This window comes from Mauremys reevesii, linkage group 6, assembly GCF_016161935.1.
Source record: "Mauremys reevesii isolate NIE-2019 linkage group 6, ASM1616193v1, whole genome shotgun sequence".
NCBI classification, from domain to species: domain Eukaryota; kingdom Metazoa; phylum Chordata; order Testudines; family Geoemydidae; genus Mauremys; species Mauremys reevesii.
The window spans coordinates 94822115-94842590 of NC_052628.1; the positions used below are offsets into that span (position 1 = coordinate 94822115).

The 20476-nt window shown below is 42.8% G+C and overlaps 1 protein-coding gene across 3 annotated transcripts in view; it reads left to right on the forward strand.

Annotated features, from left to right (window-relative positions):
* The first annotated feature begins 392 nt into the window (after window positions 1–392).
* The window catches only part of VPS13A (vacuolar protein sorting 13 homolog A), a 303373-nt gene continuing 283289 nt past the window's right edge, over window positions 393–20476 (forward strand). For 2 of the 3 annotated variants that reach the window (XM_039545242.1, XM_039545240.1), the window contains exons 1-4: window positions 540–639; window positions 12947–12990; window positions 18223–18265; window positions 20238–20333. In XM_039545242.1, coding sequence (XP_039401176.1) covers window positions 540–639; window positions 12947–12990; window positions 18223–18265; window positions 20238–20333 — 283 coding nt within the window. Of the gene's footprint in view, window positions 640–12946; window positions 12991–18222; window positions 18266–20237; window positions 20334–20476 lie in introns of all 3 variants that reach the window. The other variant, XM_039545239.1, reaches the window with a different exon arrangement.

A 20476-nucleotide genomic window follows, 5' to 3' on the forward strand; every position in this document is an offset into this window, starting at 1 on the left:
CCATTTAGGGATATGGTGTGTAGTAGGACTAGTGGACAGAGCACTGGATTAGAATGTGGAAAGCTGGGTTCTGCCTCCAGGGTGAGCTGGGCCAAGGGCTCCCTGGACCTTTGTCCTTGCCCCACTTCACACAGCGTGGCGAAGGGACAGAGGCTGTATGAGGGCATAACAGGGGAGGGGACACAGGCGGAGCAGCCCCTCCAATGGGATAAACGGTCGCGTGTAGGGTAACAACAGCGCGCGCACACTCACCAGACGCCACCCCGCTACTGTTTAGGTAGTAGCGCGCGCCATCGCGTCACGCGCTCTGCTCTCTGTCAGGTGGCGGTAGGAGAGAACGACCGCTCCTTGTGCGCGTGCGCGGAAGGTGTGGTCCGTTGGGAGAGTCTGCGGGGGAGGGGGTGAGCCCGTAGCCGCGGTTCGGCTCCTACTCGCTGCTCAGGGTGGGGACCCCGCCGCCTCTAGTCTGAGAGGCCCGGGCAGGCGAAGGGGAGCGAGCGCGCGGCCCGAGGCAGCGGCGGCTCCCGGGCCGGGGCAGGATGGTCTTCGAGTCGCTGGTCGTGGACGTTCTGAACCGGTTCCTGGGCGACTACGTGGTGAACCTGGACAGCTCCCAGCTCAGCCTGGGCATCTGGGGAGGTAACGAGAACCCGGCAGGGCAGTGCCCCCTCCCCATACCTCAGCCCCGCGGGGCAGGCCCTTTCTCGCCCTCGGGCCGGGCGCCTGCCCCGCTGCGTGCAGGGCCCGTTCCTCCCGGGGCTCTCGGCAGCGCTAATCTCCTGGAAGTGTCTGGGGGCGGGCGGGGCCGGGGCTGCTGCGCAACCCACGCGCCTTTGCCCCGGGTGTGGCCTGCTCCCCGCGCTGAGCACGGCCCGCTGCCTCCTGAGCTCGCCTCGCCTCGGCTCCGGCTTCTTTCGGAGGGTGAAGGGACGCTGCCAGTGTAGGAGGAGGACTTCCGCCTGGGGAGGACAACGCTGCTGTTGAGTCCAGCGCGACTAATGGGAAGAGAGCCGAGAACAAACGTTCTTGTTTATGGCTTTGACAGCACTTACATAGAGCCTTGTGCATCTTTACAGTTCGTGTAGGGTGACCAGACAGCAAGTGTGAAAAATCCGGACGGGGGTGGAGGGTAATAGGAGCCTATATAAGAAAAAGACCCAGAAATCGGGGCTGTCCCTATAAAATCGGGACATCTGGTCACCCTAAGTTCGTGTCTCCTGTTCCTGTGTCAAGCTATTGCAAAAACAGAGGAAATTGTGACTGCAGAACTAGAGAAATTGGGATGGGGGGGCTTTAGGAACAAAGGCAATATCTGCAACTGCTTAACTGTCTTTAGAAAGATTGTGTAATCTTTGTATTGGTGTCTCAGTTTGGCTGAAAACTTTTGAAAGGAGCTCTTGGCATCCAAGACCAACGTGCCTTTTAAAACTTTTTGGCCTGAGGGCCACATTGGGGTTGCAAAATTGTATGGAGGGCCGGGTAGAGAAGACTGTGCCTCCCCAAACAGCCTGTCCTCTGACCTTTCCCACCCCCTAACTGCCACTCTCAGAACCCTGATCCACCCACCCCCCCGCTCCTTGTCCTCTAACCACCCCCTCCTGGGACCCCCCCACCCCAACTGCCCCCAGGACCCCACCCCCTATCCAACCACCCTGCTCCCAGTCCCCTGACTGCTCTGACCCCTATCCACACTCCCACCCCTTGACAGGCCTCTCAGGACCCAACGCCTATCCAACCCCCTGTTCCCCATCCTCTGACCCCTGTCCACACCCCGCCACCCAACAGGCCCCCGGGATTCCCACACTTATCTATCCCCCCGTCCCCTGACCACCCCCCAGAAGCTCCGCTCCATCCAACTGCTCCCTGTCCCCTGACTGCCCCCCGGGACTCCCCTCCCCTTATCCAACCTCCCTGGTTCCCTTACCATGCTGCTCAGAGCAGCATGTCTGGCGGCCCGGCTGGAACCAGAAATGCCGCCGTGCTGCTCGGCAGGAGCGCGCAGCCCCGTCGCCCAGAGCGCTGCCCTCATGACGATGTGGCTGCGAGGGAGGGGTCGGGGGCTAGCCTCCATGGCCGGGAGCTCAAGGGCCAGGCAGGACTGTCCCACGGGCTGTAGTTTGCCCACCTCTGCTTTAAAAACTCTAAAAGAAAGTTGCATTTTAAACACCCCCTTGCAGAGTTTAAAACCTAAACAGGTGAAGTGTTCAGAACCTGAAAGTGAAACTGCCTGTGAGTAAAAGTGAATCAGACTTGATTGAATTTTCATTATCCAAGGGTATCGAAAAGCAGGTAACAGTATTAAATTGAATATTGTTTCAAATTTAGTTATATAAAGTGGAAAGAGAAAAGAGTTTTACTGTAAACAGATGATTTATTAAGGATGTATAAAAGGTTGTATTATTTTGCTGCTTCAACATCTAAACACAATGTGGAAGGTTTTATTAACTTGTTTGGCTTTTATTTCTTTTTAACTAAAATTTATCAGCAATGGCAAGTACAGTAACTCCTCACTTAATGTTGTAGTTATGTTTCTGAAAAATGCAACTTTAAGTGAAATGATGTTAAGCGAATCCAATTTCCCCATAAGAATTAATGTAAAGGGGAGGGGAGCTAGATTTCAGGGAAACTTCTTTTTGCCAGACAAACAGTTTTAAACAAGCCATTTAATACTATGCCGAGGGGGGGGGGGGGGATAGTGTGCATGTGCTGTGTGTTTACAAACATACTGTACATAAAGTACAGTACTATAGTTGGGAGGTGCCTCTGCCTTACCCTACACAGGCACAGCCCACTGGCACTGGAGATGAGGCAGGCAAGGAGGCTGAAGGTGCTGTAGGCTTGGAGAAGCTCATTGCGCAGCAGCGGCAGCTTCCCCTACTCTGCAAGCACCAGGGATGACTGGGGGGGCTCAACCCTCAGCCCGCCCACTCCACCCCTTCCCCCTGTTCTCCCCCCCATCCTTGACCTGCCTGTTCTCCCCCCCCATCTCCTCCCCTTTTACTTCCCATGCTGTGTCCTTGCTCCTCCCCCCTCCCTTCTAAACACTGCAAGCCAGCTGATTGCTGCTGGCAGGAGGCAGGGCAGGGAGGGGGAGCCTGCATGCTGAGTCCTCGCTCCTCCCCCCTCCCTGGGACAATCAGCTGTCTTGCGGCATTGAGGTTGGGGGCAGGAGAGAGTGGGGAGGAGCGAGGACTCAGAGCCCAGGCTCCCTCTCCTCTGGCCTCCTGCCCAGGGCGATCGGCTGGCTTGCGGCGTTGGGGAGGCAGGAGGAGCCTGCACCCCAAGTCTTCGCTCCTCCCCCCACCTCCTGCCCCTGAAATGCCGCAAGCCAGCTGATTGTCACAGGCAGGAGGGGGGGAAGGTGCTGGTCCCCAGGGTCTGCTGGTGGGCGAGAGGCGCTCTGTGTGTGTGTGTGTGTGGGGGGGTGCGTAGGAAGGCTGTCGGCTCTGGAGAAAGCAGGCAGCCAAACAATGTAAGAGTGGAGCATTGCACAACTTTAAATGAGCATGTTCCCTAATTGATCAGCAACATAACAATGATAACCAGGACGACTTAAAGTGAGGAGTTGCTGTATGGTCTTCCCTACTCTTTTTGGGGAGGATTTACTGGATGTCTGTCTGAAAACATTGTAACCAACTCCCTCTTGTCCAAGATAGGTTTAAGTCTGTGTGAGCTGTGGTATACAGAAACAGGTAGCGTGAGCAGCAGTGATGACCACACCACAAGCCCTGAAGGTGTGTACTGTAGTTGCTCCAGCTGTTGGAGCAGTGTAGGCATCTGGGCTCACACAATGACATGCATGCAGGAATCACAAAATAAACAGAACCTTTACTCCCAGTGTAGATGGGGAAAGGGAGTTCAGTAAAGTAGCAAACAAGTCATATATGTGTGCGTGTGCACACAGATAAGGTGGGGGAGGTAATATACTTTATTGGACAATCTTCTGTTTTGGTGAAAGAGACAAGGTTTTGAGTTTAAATAGAGCAAGCTTGACAACTTGTCACATTCACAAACAGAAGTTGGTCCAATAAGGATATTACCTCACCCACCTTGTTTCCCTAATATTCTGGAAGCAACATGCGCGTGCACACACGCACGCATGCAAAAAAGTCAGTTAATAACATGCCTTGTGGTTCTGTGTCAGCTTGAATCCCCTCTGGCCCCATTGTGTCTCTGGAGCATACATACATTCTGAGACAGGCCTTCTCAGGTAGGGATTTTAATGTCTCTAGTGCCAAGGCTTCTTTCTTGAAGCCCTTCCTTACTCAGAGCCCCTTCTTACCCAGCCCTTCACATGCTTGGTCCAGATTATAGGAGCTTTCCTTGGTCCCCTCAGGATCAGGACAGTCCTGCCTCACTCTTCAGTTAATCTTGATGGCTTGTGTATCCATTTCCACTCCTGAGATTATTTTACTGGGTTAGGAAAAGGGACTTGGCTCTCTGTGAAAACTTCTCTCTCTGCTCAGTCCTAAAGTTGCAACAGCCCAGTTCCCTGCTGGAGAGAGAGAATGGACCTTGAAAGGACCATTGCTAGCATGTTTATTGTGAGTATCAAGTATCAGAGGGGTAGCCGTGTTAGTCTGGATCTGTAAAAGCAGCAAAGAATCCTGTGGCACCTTATAGACTAACAGATGTTTTGGAGCATGAGCTTTCGTGGGTGAATACCCACTTCATCGGATGCCACCCACGAAAGTTCATGCTGCAAAACGTCTGTTAGTCTATAAGGTGCCACAGGATTCTTTGCTGCTTTTATTGTGAGTATGTGTACCTTAATTGTACGGACTGAGTTATTGAATCTTTAATAAAGATGTCAAGTTTCCAGAATGTTAATTGCTCACTTTGTTGTTTCATTAGTTCTCCAGTTGTCCTACAGGAAGACAAGACCTGAATTTCTAATATAAAAAAACTTTCAGCTGCCCCTGTGTGTGTCAGAGGGTAGAAGCTAATTTTTTTCCCCTTTGTAGGATGTCTTTAAGACTTCCCCTGGCTGTTTAATCCAAACAGTATTGGGCTGAATCTGATCTAACTAGATTTTTCTTCACTATATTTCCCTATGGAAGGCAGTTTTGAGATTTGGCTGTAACATAATGGCATGTAGAACCTCACTTACTGACTGGTCTTTTCCCCACTTCCCTTGGAAGGGACACAATTCTACAATCTAACAATTTAAATTGTAGAATTTTTTTTCCAGAATGTTCTTTAAAAAATCTTGGCTTACTTTCATACTTTTGTAATAAATTTATCTTTCCTCCTTGATATTTACATACTTGCAATACTTGACAATGCTATACTTTCTCATAGTGGGTTATTTAAGTTTGTTTCTCTTTAATTTTATAACCAAATCCCTCTGGCCCTTATTCAATTTGGTGCATGGAAAATGAGTTTTACCCAGTGGATTCATTTTTCTGATAGCATTGCTCCCAGAACTGTACTGGGTAATCTGTGGCACTGTTGAAACAGCATCAGAGGAGGTTGATTTGCACTAGTCCATGATGTGGTGCAGTTTTAGCATATGCAACCCTAAATACATCTTTCATATTTTGCATTATATGTTAGCCTTTCATTCCAAAAGATCTCAAAGGCTTTGGAAAATAGTCTGTGAGGTCTGGGCGTACCATGGATTTATAGTGGCAATATGCTATTTTCTGTCCTATTATCTATCGCTTTCTTAATGGTTCCTAACATTCTGTTCCCTTTTTGGACTGCTGCTCCACATTGAACAGATGTTTTCAGAGAACAAGCCATAATGATTCCAAAACTTTCTTCAATGATAACAGCTAATTTGGACCCCATCATTTTGTATCTATAGCTGGGATTATGTTTTCCAATATGTATCAGAGGGGTAGCTGTGTTAGTCTGGATCTGTAAAAGCAGCAGAGAGTCCTGTGGCACCTTATAGACTAACAGACGTATTGGAGCATGAGCTTTCGTGGGTGAATACCCACTTCGTCGGATGCATGCAATACCGACGAAGTGGGTATTCACCCATGAAAGCTCATGCTCCAATACGTCTGTTAGTCTATAAGGTGCTACAGGACTCTTTGCTGCTTTTCCAATATGCATCACTTTGCAGTTACCAACACTGAATTTCATCTCTCGTTTTGTTGGCCTGTGTAATGGGGTCTACAAACCCCATACTAAGCAAAGATAGGGCTGGAGGGAGGGGAAGGAGGAGAGTCTCTCCTGTTTATAAGCAAGCAGCTTTATCACAATCCCATGCAGCTCCCAATCATGGAGGGAGGCACCCAAAGCTGCAACTAACAGAGGAAACAAGGCCTGCTATATAGAGGAGAGTACAGAGAAGGAAAGGGAGGCATAAGAGCCTGGGATAGCAATTGGATGACAGGTCTGCACCAGGCTGCCTACAAGAAAACAGCCAGAAAATTGAAGGGGACTGCAAGCACAAAAAGTAAAAGGCTAGCAAACTTAATTGGAGGTGAGGGTCCAGGAATTGACCTGAGAGCAGACTATGAAGGGTCAGTCAGGAGAAGCTGAGACCCCTCAAGAGACCATACTAAGAGATGGTGACACCCAGTCACCCAGTTTTGTGATATCCCATTGTAACTGTAGTTAGCTTTGGACTTAACTGTCTTGAGTGATTTTGTATCACCTGCAAACTTTGCCACCTTACTCTTTGCCCCCTTTTCCAGATCATTTATGAATATGTTAAACAGCATGGATTCCAGGACAGATCCATGGGGGACCCAGCTGTTTACCCTTCTCCACTGTGAAAATTGACCATTTATTTTTACTCTGTTTCCTGTCTCTTAACGGTCTTAACCAGTTACTGATCCATGAGAGGACCTTCCCTCTTGTCCCATGACTGTAAAGTTGGCTTAAGAGCCTTTGATGTGGGACCTTGTCCAAAGGTTTCTGAAAGTCCAGGTAAACTATATCAACTGGATCACCCTTTCCACATGTTTGTTTGACTTTCTCAAAGGATTCTTTTAAATAGATGGTTGAGGCACGATTTCCTTTTATAAAAGCCATGTCGACTCTCCCCTAACATTGTGTTCATCTATGTGTTGGGTAATTCTTTTCTTTTAACAAGGTCATTTTGAATTCTAACCCTGCCCTCCAAGTGCTAGCAACCCCTTGCAGCTTGGTGTCATCTGCAGATTCTATAAGATACTCTCCACTTATTTATCCAAGTCATTAAAGAAAATATTGAATCAGACCGGACTCAGGGCAGACCCTTTGGGACCCCATCAGATATGTCCTCCTGGGTATGACAGCAAACTACTGATAACTACTCTTTGAGTACAATCTTTCAACTAGTTGTGCACCCGCCTTATAGTAATTTTATTTAGCCAACATTTCCCTAGTTTGCTTAAGAGAATGTCATGTGGAACTGTCAAAAGCCTTACTAAAATCAAGATAGCCTGTCTGCAGGTTTCCCCCATCCACTAGACCAGTAACCCTATCAAAGAAGGAAATTAGTTTTGCATGATTTGTTCTTGACAAATCTAATATTGGGATGTATTTATAACCGTCTTATTCTCTCGGAGCTTACAAACTGGTAGTGTCAATCCGTTTGCCTGGTACAAGTTAGTCTTACTGGCCTGTAATTGCCAGGATTGCCCCTGGAACCTTTTTAAAAATCTTGTGTTATGTTAGGTACCCTCCAGTCATCTGGTGCAGAGGCTGGTTTAAGTGACCAGTTACATACTGCAGTTAGTAGTTCTGCAATTTCATATTTGAGTTCCTTCCAAAATCTTGGGTGAATAGCATCTAGTCCTGGTGACTTCTTATTGTTTAATTTATCAGTTTGTTCCCAAACCACCTCTATTGACAACTCAATCTGGGACGGTTCTGCAGATATGTTTATCTTCCCTTACAGAGGATAACCAGGGGTGTGCGCAAGGGAGCACAAGCAGGGACATGCCCCCCAATAATCAGCGAGGGACGCAGTACTCTCCCTCACCGCCCGGGGCTGCTGCGGGGAGAGAGGCTTCCCAGGGAGTCCTTTCTTCCCGCTGCAGCTACTCCCCCTGCCCCCTGGGACTGCGGTGGGGAGAGAGGCTTCCCAGGGAGTCCCTCCGAGAGGACTCTCTGGGAAGCCTCTCTCCATGCTGCAGTCCTGGGGGGGAGGGGGAGTCCTCTCTCCCTGAGGGCCGGGTGGAGAAGGTGGGGCAGCAAGCTCTTCCCGGGATCAGGGATGGGGAAAGGGAACTTCTGTGTCCCCCCCCAGAAGGGGTCAGATTTAAATTTCTGTGCACACCCTTGATGCTAACTGAATGCATGTTGATTTAAAGATTAGTCAATCTGTGCTGAATCACTTATAGATTTACCAAGATTCTATTTAGGAAAAAAAAACAAACAACAGATTGAGTTATAAAACAAAGGACAAGTAGAAAAACATATAAGTATATTGTGTAATTCTATTTAGTTTTATAAACACTTAAAAATACTACTTCCATATTAACATCTGAGAACTTTCTGGACAGGAGAAAATAAAAGAATTATGGAGACTAACATTTAGGATTAGATGTATAATCATGGTTATAGTATGAGCTCGAGTAGCTAGTATTGAAGACTTGCACTATGAAACAACTAACCGAACTTCATTATCAAGTTTAATTTTAAATAAAACTACTGTGCCATTTGTGAACAATTATATGACTTCTTTCTTGGGCTTCAAAAATGTAATTTGATTTAACAAATGTGAATATTGTGATGTAGGAGTTATGTATATATGAAATGCCCTTTGTTTAAGTAGCTAGATTACAGATTTTCATAATTGTGCACATAATTGTAATGTAGTTTTCATAGGTCTCACTTGTTGAAACCATTTGGAAACTATGGGAAGAATGTAGAATGCTTCTTAAGTGGTATGTCACTCAGGGAGTCAATAATGTTAATGCTTTGACTTGCACAGGCTATCAGTAAATTTCCAGGTGTTTTAATCTAGAAATCTTTCAGTTGTTTGGGTATCAAATTGTTTGGTTACCAGATGGTTGGGTCCTTCTCCATACAATCCTGCCACAAATACGATGGGAGAGCTGCGGTCCAGCTGGAGTGCCCTCAGCTGATAAGAGGGTTAGTGGGAGAACTAGAAAGATATAAGTAGCTGTTTTCAAGTAAATCTTGAACTGTGCATAGCTTGTGCAATGTGATTATATTGGTAAAGAGAGAACCTCTCCCCCATGGAGTTCAGGAGTGGTGAAAGGGAGGGTATTGTAATCCCACTTATTCTCACCTCTTGCCCTCCTCAGTAGCACCAAAGTACTCAGAAATTTTAGTGTTTAAGGCTTCAACATGATACTTAAGCATGTTTCTAACTTAAAGCAGTCCTCTGGATTCAGTGGGATTGGGTACTCACAGTGCTTTAAATTAGGCATGTGTTTGTGTACCTTGCTGAATCAGGACCTGACTGCTCAAGAAAGGCCATCTGAATGCCTGTTTTTTTTCTTAGTAGGTGGCCTGATTTTTCATAGGTGCTGATTATATTCAACTGCTGTTAAAGTCAGTGGGAGATGCAGGCATGGAGCACTTACAAAAATCCATTCACTCTTATTTAGGAGCCTAAACAGGCTCATTTTGAAGCACCAAAATTTATCATGTTTTTAACAGTCATTTCATTTAGGTTTTTGCAAATTTAGCAGTTTCTTAAATTTAAAAACAAAACAAAGTTATGAGGCATGCTAAAAGATAAAATTAAGTTGGTATAAAAAACTTCATGAGGAATGGACCTGCTGACCATGCTCAGACCAGAGTCTATTGGTTGTGAGTGAATAGTGTGGTAATGAAATAGCAGTCAACTTGAACGGTAGTAAATGTTAAAACTCCATTTCAGACAAAAGGGAAAAGAAGCTGAAAAGAGAAATTTTAAACCATTTTTTGCTTGGCTGCCAACCACAGATTCCCTCTCCAATTCCCCCCTCCTTTTTAAGTGAGTTGGTAGTGTTTTATTTACATTAAATATGTAAATTAGATAGCGTCTGCTCCTAACTATTGCAGTAGCTAAGGAATTGATTGCAGTATCTTTTTATTTTAACTTTCTGCTCAGAATATCTGTGATATGATGCATGGAATATATGTGGTATGGTACAGCTTTATTATCAGCATCATCACAGGTAAAACTAAGGAGGTGGGAAAAATAACTCTTCCACCAAGCAGTGATGTATGGACTGTTATGTCACTCAAGAAGCCAAACCAGGAATCCAGGAGTAAACTCCTGTGCTTTCAATATGCCTGCCTGTGTTAACAGTTGTAGCTAACTTTTCTAACACTTATAGCTGACAACCAAAGTTTAATAAATTATGTCCTAACCCATGCAGTGCACTGTGGTGTTCATACGTTAGCTTTCTTTTCCAAACTGTAAAGTATTAGTATACTTAAAGCTACATAGAAGTAAGGGGAAAAAGAGCTCAGAAAAAAATAAATGAAGATAAAGGTGGAAGTGAAGATGATGGTAGATGGTGAAACAAACAAATGACCATATTGACTGGAGTGGGAAAGTGACTTAAAAAAAAGTGAGGGGAAAATATGAATGAAAATAAACGGAAAGTTTGAAGACAAGATGTTTGAAAAGGAATAAGAGAAATGATAGAAAGGAGCAAATGAGACAAGGCCTAATCCAAAGTCCATGGAAGACAATGGGAGTCTTCCCAGGACCAGGGTGAAATCAGTGTTTTTTTTATTTAAAACTTATTGCTGATGAACATATAATAAGATGTTACACAGTCAATTTAAAAAGTGTGGGTAAACTTTTTAAGCAATGACTAGGGATCAGTGGCATGGTACTCACTAATCTCTGGAATTTGTGCATGGAAAACCATTCAGAACTTTGAAGATGCACGGTATAAAAATATTTACCGGGTAATTTACAAACCAAATTATAATTTAATTTATAAATGAGATGTTTAGAGCCTCTGAAAGTCCTGGAAGAAATGTAGTATAAACAAAATTTAACTATTGACCTGGAGAGTCCTATTACTGCAGACGTTTCACAAGATTTTGTTGGATGACACTGAGAGATGTGGCACCCTCAGTTGACTAGTAAAAATAAACAACCACCTCGTACAGTACAAGACAGACTAAAATAAAAGTGCCTTTTTAACTTTAGGTTGCCATTATGCATAGATGTATATGGAGGAGCATAAATGTAAAACAAACAAGTGTGTGACGTGATGGAAAGTAGATAACTATTCAAATACACTCTCAGTTCATACAGTCTCTTAAATACACACATTTGAAATGGTGACATCTCTTCAGTGAAGATTTAGCATTTTTACCTGAGCCCTGCAATGAAGTATCATTACCAGATTTCATTATATCTGTAAAGTGTTGTTTAGAAGATTTATTGGTGTACTATGAGGCACAAGTAATTCAGATTAAATTGCATATGTCAAACCAAATAAAAAACCTTGTTTTGATGGCTTTCTTGTTTACTTGACAATTTACAAAGGTCCATAATCTGTAGGGCATCTCCTAGTCACTGGCAAGCTACTGATCTATTTTATATGTATGTAGTGCATCACAGCAAATTCTTCTTCCTGGGGCCTCTGCATAATCCTAATTGTGGGTTATGGTGTTCCTGGTGTCGAGCTGTGATATATTCCTAGCCAGCAGTGTCCACTGGTGCCACTCGCTCTCCCTCTGCAGAAGAGCATAATAAAGGGGGCAGTGGCCTCAACTGCCCTTCAGTTGCTTTTTATTGCTGAAGATGCAGTGAGCTTGAGTCACACAGTGTCCTCAGCACTTTCCTCATCTGTTTCTTTGTTTTGATTCTGTCCTTTGTGGACTATTTTCTTTTTCGTTTCACAGATTATTTAAACAGATTATTTAGTATGCTTTTCTTCAGATTGAAGCACAAAGAAAAATGAATCATGCTGAAAGTACAAATTCAGAAGGTATAATAAACTTTGTTTGGAGCTGGATATTGTTCTTTGGGCCTGATGGGAATGCTGCCGACACAAGTCTATTGCTCACAAATGGTGTTGCACAGATATGCAGCTCAGTAAAGACTCTAGTTAACACTCTCATAGTTGCTTTGCCTCTACAGCATTAACTGGAATGAAAAGCAGGAAAATCTTATCTAAGTAAGCAGATACAACTTAGTATATACACGGGCAGCAGATCTGTTGAGTAGCAATGTTCTGTATTTATTCAGATAGTCACTTTTCTGAGCACATTCACACCTAAAGACATTTACAGTTAGATTTACTTAATTGCTCTAGTTGGACACATGAACATTAATTGTAAGCCTATAGAAGTCAGTTAAATGGATGTTTACCCAGGTTGTTGTTAACAGATGCAATTTCAGACTTTGTGACTTTTCTGGATACTAGGGCATCATCTAAAACCTACTAAAGTCAGTGAGAGTCTTCCATTTCTTCAGTGGCCTATTGGTCACCACCTCAGTCAGTAACAGAGGATCCAATAATTTACTCAATTGTCTTATTTAAAAAAAAAATCAGTTCTGGTATGTTAACAAGTGGCACATAATATTCTGTATAGAAATTTAGAACACCTAGTTCTGTAGGCAATTCTGATACTTTAAAGCATGTCTCAGAGAACTTTTGTGTGAAAATAGTAGCAGTTAGTAAAGACACATGAAACTTGTTTACATAGAGTCATCTCTGAAGGTCTCCTGATGTTGCTGTAGCACTGGTGCTAGTATCATTGGCAGTTCTACTGCACACTGGCCGCTAATATTTTTGATCATGTCCCCATTGATTCTAGACCTGCTTTGAGACTGCTGGTTTGCAATAGTACTCCCTTCGTTATTGGCAACTGTGAGACATTTTTCAGGGGAAAATGTCATTAATTGCAACATATGGTCTGTTTTCTCTTCATAAAGAACAAACAAATATTAATACTAAACTGCTATCCTAATTGATGAAAACTCACTGTGAAATAAAGGTGCTTATAGGTTTGCAGTATAGGAGATACAGAACTGTGTTTTAACTACAATTTTAACCCTTTTAATTTTTCCCTTTAGGAGCTGTAGCACTTAAGAATCTTGAAATAAAGGAAAATGCACTGGTAAGTTCAAAGCAAGTAAAAATGAGAAACTGTTACTATTGTTGTGAAAATAGTTGATTGTATAGTATATTGCACATGTCAAGTGACATATAAGGATGAAGTTGGTTGATTTTTAGCTAGAATAGTAAGCAGACATCTTTCATCTCAAGAAACGAATTGCTTTGGTCTTCTGAAAAACCTTCAAAAGTTCTTTGTTCTTTCGTTTTTATGGACTGCTCTGCTACTATTATTTGAGAGGCCATTTGAAAAAAATTTCATGAGGAAGCTTGAATGATAGTTACAAGTCCAATCTAAAAATATATTTTTAGGTTTATAAATAATAAAGCTTTGCTGGCTAGAACACAGTTTGTCAAGCACATAATCTAGTACAGAGGTTGGCAACCTTTCGGAAGTGGTGTGCCGAGTCTTCATTTATTCAGTCTAATTTAAGGTTTCGAATGCCATTAATATATTATAGAAAGAGACCTTCTAAAAACGTTAAAAGTCTATAATATATAACTAAACTATTGTTGTATGTAAAGTAAATAAGGTTTTTAAAATGTTTAAGAAGCTTCATTTAAAATTAAATTAGAATGCAGAGCTCCTCAGACCGGTGGCCAGGACCCCGGGCAGTGTGAGTGCCATTGAAAATCAGCTTGCGTGCTGCCTTCGGCACCTGTGCCATAGGTTGCCTACCCCTGATCTAGTAAAACACTATTTGAGATTAATATTAAACTATAGAGAATAGAATCTCCTGAGCACATTAGGAAATATTAAAACATGTTCATGTCATAGAAACCTTTTTTTAATTTAAAGTTTTGCACAATCACAGCAGAAAATTTAAAAACAGCCCAAAGTCTTAGATTTCCCTAAGCATGTCTCAGAAGATTAGAGGGAGAAAAATAAGACCTTTTGTATGGACAATACATGGTCAAAAATTTTAATCTAGCAATTACTCAAATAATTTTGGCAATATACTCAGAGGGTTATTTCACTTAGCATCACCCTGTTCCAGGAATGTTGGAATTTGTTTGAAGGCCTTGGGCTTATTTTCCAGCCCTTCCAACTTGTGTCACAATAAATAACATTTTAAATTTTCTCCAAGGAATGCCAGAATAGATTTTTGTTGCATGAAAACTGTATTAATTTAACTAAGTCCCATAGTCTTAATTTTCAAAAATTAAGCATTTTGAGTATTATGTGAAATATTATAAAGTATTAAACTATACAGTTGGCATTTATGTCAAGAAATATTTTGCACCGAATAGTTGCTCCTGATGTTCTGCACTTTAGGAAGAAACTGGTGGAACTTCTGTTTTTTTTTAAATGCTTTTTGAATCCCCCAAAGCAGTGGTGGTGGGGTAGAACTTGATCCAGACTTCCTGCAGACTGTAAATATTGCCCTCTGAATATTAGTCAGTTTCTTCTTGAGATACATCTATGAAGGAACTCGCTATGGGAAACTGTGCCTCGTTGGCTGTTGCTTCAGCCCTTCACCCAATGATGCCTTATTGGATAATGTTTTTATTTCTGTAACCCTGTCTTTCAGCGGATCTGGCTGGTTTAAAAAAAATAATCTTAAAACCTAAGGAATTTCTAATAGCCTTGCACTAAGGAGTTATGGTGATAATCGGGCTAGAAATTTACTCAACTGTAAAAAGAATGTGAAAGTTCTTAAGATGTCACAATAACCTATAATAGAAAAAGATATGAAAGGGAGAGAGACTGATTTAGTCCAAACAAAAATACGTACAGATATAACTCAAGGGCTGTGTTAAGATCATGCTTGGTAAATAAGGAAAGAGTGTGGAACCAGAATTGGTGTGTTGGAAACTAGGCCTGATTGGTGGACAATATAATGAGGGGATTGGCTGTTCCACCCAGTATTCCCTTTGGGGAGTCCTTAGAGATTTTTGGGAGAAAAATTGGCTACTGGAACAAGTGTCACCATCATGGCCACTCTTTCCACTGTCTACTTGGACCCCAGGCCTTGGTCACCCAGAGAGATATCCTGACCAGACGAGGCCAGAGAGGGGACCCAGAAGACATCACCACTTCTATTGGGTCCAGCTGAATACAGAAGACCACCTGAGAGGAAACTGGATCAGACCTTAGCAGCAGCAGCAACCTCTCTCAAGGACAGTTATTACCATCTTAGATGGTGTCTAAGAGACTGTCAAAACAGATTTTTTTCCTCTTCTAATAACTGTCTCCCACTAAAGGGAAAGGGAACAAGGGATGCTGTTAAGCTGAAAGCCTTACTTAATTAATATTTTACATTTCAACTGCTTTAATTGTTTTTCCTTCTTTTCTTTATCTTTATCTTTAATAAAAGCTTAAGAGGATTTCTAATGGTGCATTTTTCATGGCAGTAAGCAGGCTGAGATCTCTGTAAACCAAACCCCAGATCTCATTTAACGCCTTTGACTCTCTGGGCACATATATTCCATCTAAGTTAATGCAGAAAAGCTAAAATCCAGGACTGATATCCCTCAGGTGATTTTCATCAGAGAAGCAGATTGACAAGTTAAATTTTCCTTTATGAGCTCAATATCTGACTTTCTTTAAAACAAACAAAAAAAGTGATCTGATTCATTCTTCATTGTGCCATGGCTCACAGATCTAATACAATAGGTACTTCAACTTGCAGTTATTCCAGTTGGAAGTAGAACCAGACCTGTGAATCACTGGTAGTAGGGGAATGACCGGTCCCTGAAGTTCTTCTCAGTTTTCCTTCAAGTGCATTGGGTGCACACACACCTAAAGTGAAATGTATCTGTGTGTCCAATACACTCACCATCTCCAGGAAGTGCTGTTTGTGGCTGCAAGCTTCAGGTCAACTGAAGTGGCTGCAAAATATGATAGAAGATTTGCCCTTTGAAGGATCCAAGCTTTTTTCCCCTCAAAAGTCAGACAACACTATGTGCACTGTAAAGGACTCCTGTGAAAATCTCTGTTCACTAGGAGTTTGCACTCCAATGAAAAAGGAGCCCTTTAGACCTCACCTTTGTTATAGATCCTTGATCCAGTAGAGATCAGACGATTCTACCAAGAGGGGGTCTAGACCTCTCCATTGTTGCCAGCCAATGTTGTCTAGAGTAGTGGTCTCCAAAGTGGGGTGTGCTTTGGCAAAAATGTTAGAGCCGGTGCAGCAGGGGGTGTGTGCTCAACATTTTTTTACTGATGGGGTGCGTGATCAAAAAAAGTTTGGAGACCACTGGTCTAGAGGTCCTTCTAACCAGACAGCCTCAACCTCCAAGTAGTCCTTTTTGACTGCTTGATCATGCTCAATACCGACCATGTCTCCTTTGGGAGACAACTATCTCGTTTTCTCCGTGCTTGGAAAGAGATCTTGTCAGACCGCTGGAGATCACTTGAATGAGCGACTCCATGGCTAAATTGAAAATGATGGGGCTTGAGACAGCCTTGCTTCACACCACTAAATAGGAATTTCAGGCGTCTCTCCTTCCGTGGAGCGGATGGTGGTAGTGCAGCCTTCAGACAACATCCCTATTGTGAATATCTGAAAATCAGCCACATGGTAGTCTGTACAAACTTTTTCCAGACATAATGCTGTCACTCAAGCCTGTAGACGCTATGCCAGCTTTGGCAAGCTGGTGTTAGTCTGTTCAAGTGATCCAAAAGCCAAGGACATGTAAGGTAATTGCTGATGAGTCACCTACAGTGGAATACATACATGCACAATCCCTTGAAGGAGAAATAAAGAGTTACTTACTTGTACAGTAACTGTTGTTCTTTGAGATGTGTTGCTCACATACGTTACATGACCCTCCCACCTGCCTCAATACTTTGGACATTGTATGCAGTGATGCGAAGGTGCAGAGAGGACAGTGGTGGACACATCCTTTTATGCTCTTGGCTTGACACATGAGGAAAACAGGGATATATTGACCAGCTAGTGCAGGGGTCCCCAACACGGTGCCCGCCCACGGGCGCATCTAAATGCGCCCGCGTCTTGGCTGGCAGTCGAGCATCCACCGAAATGCCGCTGAATTTCGGTGGCATTTCGGCGGTGATGCCTCTCGATGATGTCGCTTGCCGCTGACAGACGCCGTCATTGAGAGGCGTTGCTGCCGAAATTCGGTGGCATTTCGATAGATGCTCGACTACCGCCATGGTCTTTCTTCTGGTGCCCGCCAGTGGTGGGGACCACTGAGCTAGTGGAATGGCTGGCAGAAGTCTTCAATATCTTATCCTGTCACATCTGTTGACAGAGTTCAGGGAATATTCTCAGCTCCCTCAATAGGTGAGTGCAGAGAACCAGATTTTGTTGGCGGGATTAATTAATAAACTAGGCAGAGTAATCCTTATAGTAGTTGCCAGCTGGGGTTAATAGAGGGGGCTTTTTCAGGTTCCAGTTCAGTCCAGGAAATGGGTATCAGAAATAAAAATCATAATACCCACCAGCTGGAACACAAGGATTCAGTAAGGTCTTGGAGGACTCTTTCTTCCAACAAACTTGCTCTAGTTATGACAGGCTAGGGCATTTATAAATAAATTAGGAATAAACATGATCAATGTTATTCCAGAGAAAAAATCAACTTCTGTTCTGGGAAGAGCATACTTTCCTACCACTATGGGGACTGCCCATCAATGGAGAGATGAACATCAGAACTTACATGGCAGAAATTGGGTTAAGCAGAGTGGAACCTATATCCAGAAATACTCTCACTCCTTGTCAGTATATTTACACATGGAAACACCAAGCAAGTACTCTGTGGAAACATCAAAGGACCGAGTATTTCCTTTCTGCTAGTGACTGACAGGGCTGGTTCTGCTCTCAAGCTCCAAGCAGGCTGACCTACGTATTCTAATTTGTAGGCCTTATCACTTGAAGGGAAACTTTCAGGTAAGCACAGATACATATTCCTATTCTGGTAGTGTTGCATTCCAGTGTAGCAAAAAAACTACTACAAACTTTTTACATTCTGCCTCTAATGTTTTAACAGTATGAAGAAGAGTAAATGTCACATCCCCTAAAAATGGTTTTGTGATCTAATAAACACATGTTCAATCTAATATGGTTGACATCTAATATGGTTAGACATCTGGAAAAGACTCCCATACTAAGATATTAAAGAGTATATGTTCTCAATTTATGTTTTGTGTTTGGAGCTAAGTGAATAGTAGTGTAATTTTGCCAAGAGAGGAGTTGGGAAGAAAACATAACGGTAAATTCAATATATTGCTTAAATAGGTCTAAATATTTTTTTAAATATATTCTTTTTGCAGAGTCAGCTGGATGTACCATTTAAAGTAAAAGCAGGGCATATTGGTAAGTTGCATTTTTGTAGCATGCACTACTTTGTATTAAATGGAGCAAGAGCCTGCTAATGTATTTTCTGTTCTTACAACTGATCTCAAGCATTTCAAATAGTTAATTTTCTCAAGGGTGCTCTGCAGTGTGTAAATGAATGTGAATCAGTTCATGCATTCTGGAATAAATATCTTCATACCTGTAAAAGACATTCTTATTTTAACTCTGGAAGGGGGAATGCTAACATGGAAAATAAAAGGAAGATTTGCCTAGTTATAAAATATTTTAGAATGTATAAAATATAAAATAACACTGTGTATAAAAAACAAAAAACCCCAACAACTACATAATTTAGATTTTTTTCTTTCCTGCCTCCTGTAGTGTGCGAACACTTCAGCAGGCTTCCCATCAGCAGCATGTTGCATGACTTTGGGAGGTTTCCTCAGAACACAAATTGACTGGTTGTTGCATGACAAGAATTAGTGACTGTCATAAGGCAGGGCTTCTCCCCAGTTTGCTAAGGACTCACTGTCACGCTCTGTTTCCTTTAGGCAGGTTTATCTTCCAAACTCAAACAAACAAAACAGTACCTCAGTTCACCTTTTGCATTTCAGACTGTCACTGTCTCTCCCAGGGGACTCTGGCAGTCCTGCTGCTTCTGCTTCCTGCAGCTTCCTGGCTCTCTCTCAGCCAGCTGACCCTCACTGGGCCTGTCTCTGACCCTTCATAGCCCTGGATGCAACATTGCTCCCTTAATTGGCTGCAACTGGGAGCGCCTGTTCTGGAAACTGGGACTGGACCTACTTAAGTTACAGGCAGCCAGCCACCCTGTGACATACTGTACTTCTCTTTCTCCCTCCCCCTTTTAAAAAAACAACTCCTCACAGGCAGGTTTTTTTTTTGATGTGTGAGGCCCTTCTGGACTGCTTTCACCCCGCCCCTTCCCCCCAACCAAAACACAAAAAACTTGGTATAAACTCTTATGTACAAATTCATACACATCAGTATTCCCCAAATACCGCACAGTCCTTAAAGCCAACATTACAATCCATACCATCCCCAGAGCACTGTCCTCATAACATCATCTTCTCCAGGGCTTTGAGAAGGGCATCTTCTCTGCACACTCAGGCTTGAGCATGTCGGCACATAGAGATTCTTAAGTTCTCAAGTTCACTGACAGTGAGGTTCAAGCGACTTCTTTCTTCCTGTCTTGAGTGGCTTGATGTTCTCTGGCCAGCTGCTCTTTTTCTTGCTGAATCAGCTGTAGCTCTCATTCTGCAGCCACCAGTTGCTCTCTCAAGTCCCTTGTCTTCACAACGGAACCCATACAACAAATGTCCTCTGCCTTTCCTCCTGTGAAGGACCACTGCCTTCACCCCAGCCTGAGAGGTTGTGAGAGGCTGAGATGTAAAGGGGGGAAAAATACGCTGGGAGTGATAGCCCTGCGTGTTCTTGAAGAACTATTTTGCCTATGTTTGAGAAATAAAACTGCCTAAAAGAGACTAGGCATGGCAGTGAGTTTTTTGAGGGCCGGGAAGAAGACTTACTTGTTACAATGTCATTGAATTGAAAAAGCATATATTTTATAATCTCAGTCCAGTATTTTTTTCTCATTCAAATTTATCCCTAAGTGCACTTTTTCGATAAAGGGTACAATAAATACTTAAAAAATATTTTGATTGAGCCAGCAAGATGTGCGCATATCTAAAATGTCCGGTCCTGTTGCTATTGGCCTTATCTTTCCTCATTGCATCCTGTTCCCATTCCTATATGTTTACCCTGCTAGTTGCTATTTCTAAAAAAAAATTATAATATATCTAAAGATTGTAAACTTGTCACAGACTGTTTTTTTGTTTGCTTTGAAAAGTACTTAACATGCATTTGACTGTTATGGCAATTTTAGGTTTTTTTTTTTTTTTTTTTAACCTTGTAACATACTTTTCAGTCAAATTTCATTACATATTGTTAACTTTTCTTTTATATACTGTAGGTCAACTTAATCTACAAATCCCATGGAAATACCTTTATACTCAACCAGTTGAGGCTGTTCTGGATGGAGTTTATTTGCTTATAGTGCCTACAGCCAGTAAGTTGAGTGAGAGGAAAATTGTATATTATTGAGCTTTATTTTATTCTAATACTATTTTAAAAATCACAGTAATAGATGATGTATACAATTAGTCTTATTCCCAGTATTTGCTTTTGTCTGACCTAAGTTATATCTTTCAT